The sequence below is a fragment of the Corylus avellana genome, chromosome ca3 (genome assembly GCF_901000735.1).
Source record: "Corylus avellana chromosome ca3, CavTom2PMs-1.0".
Taxonomy (NCBI): domain Eukaryota; kingdom Viridiplantae; phylum Streptophyta; class Magnoliopsida; order Fagales; family Betulaceae; genus Corylus; species Corylus avellana.
Window position 1 is genome coordinate 11828976 of NC_081543.1, and position 13803 is coordinate 11842778.

At 34.1% G+C, this 13803-nt stretch overlaps 1 protein-coding gene across 3 annotated transcripts; it reads left to right on the top strand.

The window, feature by feature from the left end:
• The first annotated feature begins 3351 nt into the window (after nucleotides 1-3351).
• Nucleotides 3352-10760, top strand: LOC132175374 (homeobox-leucine zipper protein HDG5-like). 3 transcript variants are annotated; one of them, XM_059587311.1, is made up of 12 exons: nucleotides 3352-3430; nucleotides 3929-4122; nucleotides 4229-4389; nucleotides 4590-4707; nucleotides 5215-5406; nucleotides 5982-6464; nucleotides 6812-6913; nucleotides 7020-7232; nucleotides 7330-7498; nucleotides 8083-8351; nucleotides 8447-8542; nucleotides 9624-10760. In XM_059587311.1, the coding sequence occupies exons 2-12, from the start codon at nucleotides 3988-3990 to the stop codon at nucleotides 10113-10115; spliced, it is 2430 nt and encodes an 809-aa protein (XP_059443294.1). In that variant the 5' UTR covers nucleotides 3352-3430; nucleotides 3929-3987; the 3' UTR covers nucleotides 10116-10760. The 3 variants fall into 3 exon arrangements, with proteins under 3 accessions (XP_059443294.1, XP_059443293.1, XP_059443291.1); XM_059587310.1 differs by having other exon boundaries at nucleotides 3385-3507; XM_059587308.1 differs by having other exon boundaries at nucleotides 3385-3494.
• The last annotated feature ends 3043 nt before the right edge of the window (nucleotides 10761-13803 follow it).

Below are 13803 nucleotides of genomic sequence, written 5' to 3' on the forward strand. Positions count from 1 at the left end.
GTCATTATGAAAATATACCACATTTCATACCGAAACCTTGACATCTAATGATTGCCATATTAAACCCACTTGACTTAATAACAACAATCATATAAGTAAAGGCTACAAACTCTATTCTTAGTAATTAGCTGCTCTCTTAAATCGTCCTCATTAACTTGGGCATTGTACCTTTTTCTTGTTTTTTCAGGACTCCTAGCAGGTGATCAACTTTATCAACACCAGATATTGAGATTTAAGTACAGTATATATGTTCAGCACATGCATGCTAGAGCTTTTAAAATTAAAGTTTAAAAAGAAAAAAAGAAAAGAAAGAATAGGTACGATTGATATGTGGTGTGGGTCACATAACAAAATTCATTAAAGAGAAAGATGTAGAGTTTAAAATAAAGCAGTAAAAACATGATGATTGTACAGTTTGAATTTATTACAACAATTTATGATGATCATGATCTTAAGCGTATGGTCTCGAATTTATTAGCAAGACAACATGAAGGTAGATTTCTCCTGCAGGCTTGCTGGAGTAATAGATAATAATATTTTGAGCATTTTTTATTACAAGTTTTTACTAAACTGACGAATTTGACGGAGCAGTTTACATGACACCTATTACGCTAATCATTAAAATGTCTATTACCTTGTAATTGTACTCCATGCGACATTGATTTTCAAAAAAATGTAAATTGTCGCATGAGTTTATAAATAAATTATAGTAAAAAGTTGTAGTACCTCAAACTTTTTTTTAATTTTTTCTATTTTAAAATTGATTGAAAATTAATTGCTATAATGTAAATAATTTTTTGGGGAAAATCCACTTTATTCCTCTGAAGTTTCAGGAGTTTTTCAATTTGAACCTCAAAATTTAAAAATTGGCAATGTTACCCCCCCTAATATTTCAAAAAATTTCAATTTAAACCTTCCGTTACTAATTTCCGTCAAATTTTACGAAATTTTTTTAAAAAAAAGCCTGAGGGTAATTATGTAATTTCATAAATTTCCGTCCAATTTGATGAAAATTAGTAACGGAAAGTTTAAATTGAAATTTTTTGAAACATTAGAGGGTACATTGCCAATTTTTAAACTTTAATGTTCAAATTGAAAAACTCTTAAAACTTCAAGGAGTAAAGTGAATTTTTTCCAAATTTTTTCTATTTTAGAAGGAAATTTTGGTAAGCCGAAATCTACATTAATTCCTCACACATTAAAAACGAAAGAGAATATGCAAATGTTATCCCCTCCTCTTTCATATATCTACGCAACTTGCGATAGCAATTGATCAATAATGATGAAACCACATGATTATGCATAATCATATGAATATCAGCATCGTTAATTATGATCTATCAAAATCAAATAGATATAACCTTAAGGTGCAATCCCAAATTGTTAGAATATAAATTAAATGATTAAATTTATCTATTTTTATAAATTTAAGTTTTTGAAATATTTAAATGGTAATTTAATATAGCATTAGAGTAGAGATCCTGAGTTTAAACTTTTTTTTCATCATTCACTTTTCGTTTCAATTACATATTTCTCTTGAATAACTTTTATAAAGATGTTGCACAAACCAAATAATTTGTACCCTTCACTTAAAGATAGAGACATTAGCATAGATATTTCTAGTGGTCCAAATTAAATTTGACACTTAAAGATAGACACATTAGCATAGATATTTCTAGTGGTCTAAATTAAATTTCACACACACACACACTTAAAGATAGACACATTAGCATAGATATTTCTAGTGGTCTAAATTAAATTTCACACACACACACACACACAGAGGAAAACTTTACTTAAAACTCATAAACTACCACGCATTTTGAGAAGACCTCCTCAAATTTAAAAAACTCTCAATTTAACAATTTAAATTTTCAATTTGATGCAATGTACCCCATTCGTTAGATTTTAAACGTTAAAAGTGATAAAATGACCTTTATATATATCCTTGATTTTTTTTATAAAATTTCATATTTACCCTTAAATTCAAATTAAAAACGAAATTCGAAAATCGAAGGATAATTTGGTATTTTTAGTAATTTTCGTTAGGGATTAACGGTTAAATTTGACAGAGGTGGATCAATTGAATCAAATTGAAAGTTCAAGGAGTTAAATTGAGAATTTTTGAAATTTGAGAGAATTTTCTCGAAACACGCGATAGTTCAAGAGTCTAAAGTGAAATAATTTGAGGAGATTTTTTTCAAAGAGTAATGTTAGGTACCATCTTTTTATCCTTCCTAAAATCCTCTTAATGCTGATGTGGCTTTTAAAATTACCATTATATTTTAGATGAATCATATTTAAATTTTGATTCAATGGTGATTTTGAAAGGTACATCAGCTTTAGGAGAATTTTTGGAGAATAAAAAGATGGTACCTAACATTATTATTAGATACAAAGTACGCAGTAGTTCAGGAATCTAAAATGAAAATTTTCCCCCATATATATCTATATATTATTAGATACAACCCACACGTATCCTCTCTCACAATTATTGAGGATTCACGTAATATCTCTTACAACAACCCAAAATTCATATCGCGTGCTATTTTCCAATAATTATTATACATTCGAAAATAATAAATCTCACATGCAATCCAAAATCTCATCCCGGCCACGCGTATATACGTACGTACTATATCTATATGCATGCTCTCACACCTAATTTTAGGGTCATAAATAAAGGACCTTCAAATTACTCTCACCTAATTTCACAACAAATATATATATATATATATATATATATATTCCCAAACAACAAAATCTTGGTCCCAGTCCTTTATAATATTTCAATCCAACTACGTACTTCTTAATATCCCGAGTGAAATTTAATTAAATCCTCGGATTTTACTAGACAAGAGTCAAACATCATTAAAGTCACCTCATCTAGTGGGTGACCTACATCCATGCATGAAAGGTGTAGATTTTCTCTGGTCCCACATCCAAGAAAACACGGCCAAGATCCTTTTGACCTTTCTACGATTACGACCGTTCTTTATTTCTGCCCTTCAATTGTCTCTTTCGAGTCAAAGTTTACTCTCTCAGTTAAAAAAAAACCTAAAATTACCAACTTACGCGGTGAAAAGGCGAGTGGACGACAGGGACGAGTTAAAAGACCGCGTGTGAAATTGCAAGGGGGAGTCGAGCGCGTGGGCTAGTGAAGATGGAAATGTTTGACTTGGGAGTGACTGAGAGAAACGCTTGGCTTTCCATAGAGAAACGGACACGTGTTGTTGAAACTGCCCTACTGGGTAAGTGGGCGTTTGGTCGGTTTTTTGTCAATCCGCATTTACCACGCCCCTTAAATCAATAAATTTCGATTTATGGCGGAGAGATGGTGAGATAGAGAAAGAAAAAAGAAAAAAGAAAAAAGAAAAAAAAGAAGAGAAAGTCAGAGAGAGAGAGAGAGAGAGAAGATGAAGAGGCAAAGGTGAGAGATTTTCTTTGAGTGTTTCTTCCGAAGTTTGTTTGCTTTCCAAAGAACACCGACACTGGTGGGTTGTGGTGGTAGTATTTACTCTCACCGTTGTATTCTTCTTCTTCTTAAATTGTCTTAAATTTTCTTGCTTCTTTTGTTATTTTATTTATTTAAATCCTTCTCAGCTTTCATGACGGTTTTGGAACTCAAAAAAAAAAAAAAAAACCCAGAATTTTGTTTTGTATTTACACTTGATATTGTTATGATTTGTTATTTTTTACAAATTTTGGAGCTTTGTCTCTTTGTCTGTATATTCTTACAAGTCTGAAGCTTTCACTAACTACTTTTAGTCTTGTTTTGTGGGGTTTTTTCTGTTTTTTTTTGGTTCTAATTGTGATCATGAGCTGCATGTTAATGTTTTCTTCAGGATTTTGTGTAATTCTTTTGTGTCAAATTCCTGTTGTAATTCCCACCAAAATTCTGATCTTGAAAATTTGTTGATGAAAACAGGTGAGGTAGGTTAAAGTAGAAGTATTTAATATATTTAGGAAGCGAGCGTTCAAACGACAATGTATGGGGATTGTCAAGTAATGTCAACAATGGGAGGGAACGTAGTTTCCTCAGAAACCCTATTTTCGTCGTCGCCAATCCAAAACCCTAACTTCAACTTCATGCCTTTCCAGACTTTCCCTCCCATAATTGCTGTAAGTTAATTTCTCTCTCTCTCTCTCTCTCTCTTCTTTGCATTAATCGATCCCTTTGTTTCCAAGCTAAATGTGAAGATCATTTGGTGCATATTGTTTCTTGCAGAAAGAAGAAAACGGGCTTCTCATAGGGAAGGATGAGGTGGAGAGTGGTTCTGGGAGTGAACATGTTGAAGAAAAGTCAGGGAACGAGCTAGAAAGTGAGCAGCCTCCCAAGAAGAAACGCTACCATAGGCACACCTCTCGCCAGATCCAAGAAATGGAAGCGTACATTTCCCCATCTCTCTGCTATATAATTAAGACAATATGACAGTAAAAATCAGCTTCTGATTCAATATTATTAATATTGGTTTTTACCGACACATTATCTTAGTTACATATTAACACAATCTCGTACATAAAATAAATTTGGAAATTTTTTGTTAATTTTCTCTAATACCAATAACATGTTTGCTGGACTTGGACAGTTTGTTTAAGGAATGTCCACACCCAGATGATAAGCAGAGGCTGAAACTCAGCCAAGAACTTGGGCTGAAGCCACGGCAAGTGAAGTTCTGGTTCCAAAACCGGCGAACCCAGATGAAGGTGCGCACGTTAGCACTCCTCAAAACCCCATTAAAGAGCTTTCATTTTTAATGGAAACCCTAAAATATGCCAAGCACGTTTCCCAAGGAAGCGCGTTTTATAGATCAACATATGTCCAAAACTTTAAAGCCCTAAACGGCAAGAGCAAGTATCTTTTAATTACTTTGGGAGACTTTTTTTTTTTTTTGCAACAGTACTCTGTATTCCATTAATGTTCGCAATTAAACCCTACCTGCACATGTGCTTCCCAAAGAGCTCTCAAGAGTAAATGCTATGCCTCTTAGCTAGGGTTTACTCCTTTTTTTTCTTTTTTTTCTTTTTTTCTCCTCTCTTAAAAGTTATATCTATCAACATTTTAGATATGGTTCATAAGTTTCATTATATATATATATTGTTGTGTGCATTATTTAAGGGTTTTAATTATATTAACCATAAAAAAAAGGCTTATCCAAAGGTTGTTGTTGTTGTTTTTTTTTTTTTTTGTTATTATTTGGAACTTGTTGATAGGCACAACAAGACCGGGCAGATAATGCGGTACTTAGAGCAGAGAATGACACTCTAAAGAATGAGAATTTCCGGCTACAGAGGGCACTAAGCAATGTTGTCTGTCCTAATTGTGGTGGTCCGGGGATGATCGGAGGGGAGATGGGCTTGGATGAACAGCAAATTCGCCTCGAAAATGCCCGCCTCAGAGAAGAGGTATCACTGTTGTTTGTTAGTACAAATAAATCACCGCTTATCTTAAAAATTTTAGTTGATATAAATAAATAAATTTAATCATTTAATCAAGAGAAATACTATTATACGACTATCATACAACTGAGATGACATAGCAATGAAAACCAACCCTTAATTTTTCTTTATTACAAGTCCTTATTAATCAAAATGCTGATTTTTACTTCTACGTACATTATCATAGTTGTATGCCATTCATATCACACTATACTAAATAGTATTATTCTTTAATTAATGCTTTAACACACTTTAATGTGGGCTCAGATTTTCATTTAATAAGATATGAGGTCCAACATGCCAAATATTCAATTGAAATTTTGAAATGGGGAGTGAATGACGGAGACAATATTCGAACTCTAGGCATGCATTTGATCTGATACTAGGTTAAAGCACATGCTTTTAGAATAAGTAAACTACTGGAAAGCATAATGAAAGTCAACTTAAAACAAATTAGGGCATTTTTAACTTCATATATTCTTCTTTAATATTCAGAAAAATGAGACTAAATTTATGGATTAATTTGAATGTCTGAAATACAGCTTGAACGTGTTTGTTGTATGGCTTCACAATATTCTGGGCGGCCAATCGAAGCATTACCACCAGCTCCTTCACTGATGCCCCTTTCATTGGATTTGGATATGAATATGTATTCGAGGCACTTCCCTGGCGACCCAATGGCTCCATGCACAGACATGATTCCGGTGCCCATGTTAATGCCGTCAGAAACATCTTCCCACTTCTCCGAAGTCGGTCTATTGTCAGAAGAGGAAAAGTCGATGGCGATGGAGCTTGCAGCCTCGTCGGTGGAGGAACTGGTGAAAATGTGCAAAGGAAGTGAGCCGCTTTGGATGTCGAGCAATGAAAATGGAAGAGAAGTGCTTAATTTTGAGGAGCATGCGAGGATGTTTCGGTGGCCATTGAACCTCAAGCAGCACTCCAATGAGTTGAGGACTGAAGCCAGCCGTGATAGTGCTGTTGTTATAATGAATAGCATCACCCTAGTCGATGCCTTTCTTGATGCTGTAAGTCCCTTTTCTGAGGATCTATACAACTAGAATGACGTGGTAGTAAAAATAAGCCTTTCGACCAATAAGTACTGATTTCTACTGTCACGCCACCCCAGTTGTATAACATGCAGTCTTGCTATATTTCTCTTTTTGAAATGAGAAATGCTAGTTTGCATTCTCTCAGCATATTGATCAGTTGATGTATGTGGCATATTCAATTCACCATTATATTAATCTTAATGGTGGATTGAGCATACCACGTTAACTGAGTATGTTGGAAGAATGCAAAATAACATTTTTGTTTTCAAATAGTACAATTTCTAGGCCAAATAAGAATGGATAATTTATTCACGACGTTTCAGAATAAATGGATGGAGTTGTTTCCTTCAATAGTTTCTAGAGCAAAAACCATTCAAGTTATATCGTCAGGTGATTCTGGACAAGCAACTGGGTCTCTTCAACTGGTATGTATATATGCTAATTAATGCTCTACAACTTGTTAAATATTTTGACGCTAATAAGGCCATAGTTATTGATCTAATAGAGAATATGTGTTGGGCATGCATGCAGATGTATGCAGAAATGCAAGTTGTGTCTCCGTTGGTGCCGACTAGAGAGGCTCATTTCCTTCGATATTGCCAGCAGAATGCGGAGGAGGGGACATGGGCAATTGTTGATTTCCCAATTGACAGCTTCCATGACAACCTCCAGCCTTCCTTTCCCAGATACAACAGACGCCCCTCTGGCTGTCTTATTCAAGATATGCCTAATGGCTACTCAAGGGTCTCTCTCTTCTTCTTTTTTCAATTACAATTTAATTCCCTTTATATTTATTTATTGTAATATTAAGGGTAATTGGTGTATATATATATATGCGCAGGTAACATGGGTAGAACATGCAGAGGTGGAGGAGAAACCCGTCCATCAGATATTCAGTGAGTACGTGTACAGTGGGATGGCATTTGGAGCGCAACGCTGGTTAGCTGTCTTGCAGCGACAATGCGAGAGAGTTGCAAGCCTCATGGCCCGAAATATATCCGACCTTGGAGGTTCTTTTCTTTTCTTTTGTTTTCTTTTCTTTTTCTTCTCTCTCTCTTTCTCTCTCAAAATGCAAGCATTATCATATAAATATAAGCGCCAAAATTTGCTCCACATTGCATCACGTAACCGAACACTTTGGATAAAATAACCTAATTGTGCATGATTGAAGTGAGAGTAATGTGGAGCAAATTTTGGCGCATGTACTCTCATTTTGCTATGCTAATGTGATAGTGCTCATCAGCTTTTGAGTCCGTTAGCTTTTATTAAAATTAAAAAGGAAAAAAAAAATCTAAATTCAATGAGATTGAGATGTAACATGTACCATTAACGTTCACGGCTTCTGACATCACACAACTTGTCTTTTATATATATATACAATTGGCATACAACAAAGATGACGTGGTAGTGAAAATCTTTTTTTATTTTTTTTGTTAGTAAGTATTGATCCAACGATTGAATTTAACAATCATATTCTCGAGTTGTATGACAGGATGTCGTATCATATAACAATCTACTAAATATAATAATTTATTTTTTTAGCATCTGACGATTAATTTAGATTTGAAAGTTTCCGACCTGCGCATGCATGCAGTGATACCCTCTCCAGAAGCACGAAAGAACATGATGAAGTTGGCTCAAAGAATGATAAGAACTTTCTGCATTAACATCAGCACGTCAAGTGGGCTTATATGGACGGCTCTGTCGGATAACCCAGACGACACCGTTCGAATTACCACAAGGAAAATCACTGAGCCTGGACAACCGTACGGCCTCGTACTTTGTGCTGTTTCCACTACTTGGTTGCCCTGTTCTCATTACCAAGTCTTTGATCTCTTGAAAGATGAACGGCGTAGATCTCAGGTTCATCTCACCAACTCTTTAATTTCTTTTATTTATTTATTTATTTAATCCACACTTTATTAATTAACTGTATTATAATATATACATGCACGCAGCTTGATGTTCTGTCCAATGGGAATTCCTTACATGAGGTGGCTCACATCGCTAACGGCTCTCATCCAGGAAATTCCATTTCTCTTCTTCGCATCAACGTAAGTTTTTTTTTTTTTGTTGTTGTTCTTACAACTAGTTACTGTTTCTTTCTCATTCCATCTCTTCTTATATTAATCCACCCAAGCTTTGTACTGCGTAGTCAACGTTTAAATAAATTAATTTTCATCTTGAATATAAACATGTTTAGTAAACAAATACACCTTTTTAATTAAATATATATACGATCCTTTATCATAAATATGGATTTATTTATCTTATTGTTAGTAGGTTTAATTGTAATCAAATCATTATGAATTCACTAAGTACTGTACTTATAGTATATTGATCACCTACCTCAATTTTCTTATAAATATGATTCATTTATAATGTAAGTATGATCAAGGAATTAATAAGATCATAATGTATAGCCTTATCAGGCTCTTATCCTAACATCAAATCATCCGAAAATCTTTTTTGCCAATTTTTCTATTTCCTCTTCTATTTATCTTTTTTTCTTAGGAAAACTCTACTTTAACCCCCTGAATTAATGTTCTTGCTTTGAAATTACCCCATAAACTTCAAAAACTTTCAATTTAGTATATACATCTTTGCATTTTTTAATTTTTATTTTTTAGAAGAAAAAAGAAAAGCGGTATTTTGATAATTTTGACACTCATCTGTTAAGATTTAATGAAAAATTTTAATATATTAGTGAAATTGAAAAAAAAAAATTGAAATATAGATATATTAGACTGAGAGTTTTTAAAATTTAGAGAGTAATTACAAATGTGATGAGAATTCAGTCAAGTTAAGTGAAGTAAGTTTTCTTCTTTATTTTTCATATCATTATAAATTTCTTCACACCTTGGGTCGCCAGCCTAAGAGCCATCTTAAGCATGCTTTAAGCTTTCTCTAAGACTCGGTCTTAAATTGGACTCTCTTAACTAAAAGAAGTTACATAAATTAACGATATCAAATTTCAGAAATATGGTTGTCAAAATATATATATATATATATATATATATATATATATATATATATATCATTGATTCATTTATACCTAGAACTTTCAATAATATTATTGCATGTGTGGAAATGAAGACCGATTCCAACGTTTATGACCTGCATGGATATATGCAGGTAGCCAGCAACTCATCCCAGCATGTGGAGCTAATGCTGCAAGAGAGCTGCACAGATGAGTCCGGGAGCCTCGTTGCGTACACAACCATCGACGTGGACTCCATCCAGCTCGCCATGAGCGGCGAGGACCCCTCCTGCATTCCCCTCCTACCCATGGGCTTTGTCATGGTTCCCACCGGATCCACCGCCGACACCGCTAACGTTTCCAGCGACGGCAACCCAATCTCATCATCCGAAGACTCGATTAATGCACCCACTTCTTCTTCAGGCTGTCTACTCACGGTGGTGCTCCAAGTTCTTGCAAGCACAATCCCATCAGCAAAGCTCGACCTCTCCAGCGTCACCGGCATCAACAACCACTTGTGTAACACGATGCACCAAATTAGTGCCGCTCTCAGTAACACCAACACCAACACCAGCTGCCCTGATAATGCTAGCGTTATAGGTTCTTGCATTGAGCCCGCTACTACAGCACCAGTACCCAAGCAATAGCTTGGAAGTTGTGTATCCTGAAATTGTTAGCAATTTGTGCAGGTAATCTAAGAGAGAGCTCATACGGAATCCACGCATTCAAAATAAATTTTGGGTTGTTTGGCTCCTTTTCGGATAGATGGATTCTATATGAACTCTCTCACATTATCTGCCCAAATTAGTAACAATTCAGACATACGGATAATTATCGTGGATTTTTACCCCAAGACTTTTATTAGTGGGAATTAATTGTGGGTAATTTGGTGAGAGAGAGGGGGGTAGGAATGTGAAATAAAAATAGGTGAAGTAGGGTTTTGGTAAATAAGGGAGGGTGTAACTAATGAAAGTGGTAGGTGTTAGTAGGTAGAGGAAAGATTTGGTGTGTGGAGGTGCATGGTGTAGGCCTGAGGCGGAGTCAAGAGCGCACCAGACATGACCCTTGGTTTGTGGTGAGGCTTATGGAAGTGGGAAAAGAAATGGGCCTCACCAGTTAACAAGGGTGGTGGTTCGGGTATTGACTTCTGCTTGTCTGTCGGCCTTTTTTTTGTTCTTCATGAATTCAATGCTTTTTTTCAATCACATTAACTCTTTTCTTCATTCAGTACTTTTATGCCCCTCTAATTCATCTCTCCCTCTTGAATTTATGTCAAGGTTTGTTTTCTTTTTTGTGTTGATCTTTCTCGTGTGATAGAAATTCTCATATCGTGTAAACACGTATGTTTGAGATTGCGATTTTATAAACAAAAAGTATGATTTTAAACCAAATGTGCGTTTTCAAACAGCATGTAATGAGGTTTTCTAAAAAAAACGCAAAATTTTAGATACCAAATTACGATTTTACCAAATATTTAACTGCGTTTTTAAAAATTACATTTTCAAATTGTTTTTTTAAATCTTAAACCCAATTCAACCTTAAGTGAATAATATAATGTAAATTGGGGTATGTTTAGCAAATTTCCGTTCTCTTATTTTTGTTTCTTCAAAAAAAATAAGTCAATGTCTTTTCAAAACTATTACCAAAAAACTTCTTTTATTTTTCTTTGGCAAAAAATTCAAATGTCATTTTACCTTTATATCACATCAATTATTTTTTATTACAATTCACAACAAAACTACTTACCAAATGATTTAGGCTTAAAGTTTTTATGTTAAGATAAGTCTAAACATGCGACATTAAGGTCTCACTTTGGTGTACGTACTCACCCGATAGCTTATAAGGCTTGTCTAGCGGCTCCTCAGGATCAAATGTAGCCCAATATACAACTCAAGTCATTCATTAATTGATAGTTCGATCATAATGTTAATTAGTAAATTGGCAATAATAAATTACTGTTAAAAATATTAAAGAAGAATTTAACTTCAATGCAGTCATGGCACAAATGTGGTCTTTTGCAATCCCCATGTAGGAGATTGACACATCACCTAAAGCACAAAAAATGCACAAAACTATCCTACAGCCTAAAACACTAGATTTTTCCTTATTTCTTTCTTCTCCCTTCCATTTCTTCCTTCTTGCCGACAACTCCTCTCTCATTTCTTCTTCTTCCTTATACTTGTCATTTAACACAGAAAGAGAGATCTAGTGGATCCCTTTAGGGTGATAAAATCCCTAAAGGGTTAACCTTCCCCTTAGGATTAGTTTTGAATCAACAAATAAGTTTTGAGGCATTATTAGAATCGATTTTTGAGGCATTAGAATCTGATTTTGAGGTTGGGTTTGCGTTTTACAGTTGCATTTTCCTGTTGGGTTTGGCCAGCGATGAAGAAGAAAGGGACTGCCGTTTTGAGAACGTCTGAAGAAGAAGTGGCTACAAAATAATCCTGTGTTTTTAATCCTATTATTTAAGATGACTTAGCTTAGGTGTCAAAAATGTATTGGGGGCTATCGAATGGGCATTTTTTGCACCAACCGCATGGTAGGAACTCTCATTAAAGAAAACATATTAGAAATAACATTTGACACTTACTATATTCGATCGAAAAAAATTTCTTTTCTTTTCAAAATTCTCTCTAGCTAGACAAGGGATTTCTCCGACGTGTGTATAAAATTTGATTTAATGTTTTCTACTCTTTTACTGCATGATGTGCATGCTTTACCAACTTTTTTTAAGCAAGTAAAGGACCATAATGCTCTATTATAAAAATAAATAATTAAATAAAGCTCTGCCGATCCTTTTGTGAAGTGAGAAATCAGTACAGTTCATGCATATCATTTTTCTCTTTTGCATATATAATGCATATTTAACTAGTGGCCACCATTTATTCCAAGCACAACAGCTTTTTATGAGTTTAAGAAAAATAGGTCCCCTTACTTGTACATTAATTAATTAAATTAAATTAATTATAGCAAACAAAACATACACCCATCGAATTAGATTCTGCATGCAAGTTTCTTGATACTTTAAAAAGTGTTTCTCTAATTCTGTACTACTGCATCTGAATATGATTCCTTGTCTCAATATTTAGAGTTTAATTGTCTACAACCCTACGCTATCTCTCTCTCTCTCTCTCTCAGCCCACCAAAATAATAATAAAAGTTAATGTTATATATTATATCCGCATTCAACTCTTATTTTATTGGGCATTGAGCAGATATAATAGTGCTTATTAGTCTTCGAGGAGTAGCTCAATCAGTAGGAGACCACGCTTCATTAAGCTAACGGAGATCATTAGTTCGAATCTCCCTCCCCTTTTCCTTCCACTTATACGAATGGACATGTAAAAAAAAAAAAAAAAAGTGCCCGTTATAATTAGGTCTTGACTTTTGTTTTTTTAATAATGGCTAATTCAAGTGTTGATAGACACCGCTACATTAGTTCAATAGAATGAGCATATACTATGTAGCATTATTCAAATAATAATTAGAAGTGAGAGCTCAAAATTTCCTTCAACAAGTGAGATCCAACATATAATATTTAACTAAAACTAGGGTAAATGTAAAGTTAGGATTTGAACTAATATTATATTAAATTACTATTTATCTCAAAATTTTAAAATTATTAAAAAAAATAAAATTATTTAAATTAACATTCTAACACTATCGCTAAATCCCACATAACAAGTTTTATATATATATATATATATATATATATATACACACTAAAATGGATGCACCTAGTTTTTTCCATTGGTCTAATTAATATTGGACATGATCTATACTTTTACTTTTTGGGCCGAGGCCTAATCCAAAGTTCGTATTACCCAAAAGCTGAAACGGATGGCCTAACCACAACGTTGTCACTTGTCACCAATAATGTTTGTTTATTCTCGACAAAACATAATTAATTAGGCTTTGGTCAAATGCTGAAAGAATCATTAGCTTTCTAAATAACGTGCCACACTGTCACAAAACAACTTGGAAATAATATAATTCTAATACATATTTTAAAAGTTCATGTCAACGAGATAGATGAACATTTTCAGCAATTATTTGCCCAGATTCTCCAGCAAGCTTTTACTTAATTTTCTCGCAGTTTAAAAAATACATGTGAGAGAGTTCATATAATAAGATTTACTTGTTTGAATGGGTGGTCGGACAATTCAAAAGTTATTTTAAAAGGTTGGCTCAAGTGGTAAGAGTAGCATTCCCATCAGGTCTAAAGTTTGAATTCTTTTAAGTGTAAACAGCTTTTTGGGGCCAGCTCGCCAGTGAAGTTGGAGTATTACTCAATTCGTGTGGATGGAGCGTTTTACACTAGTCCGAGATTTA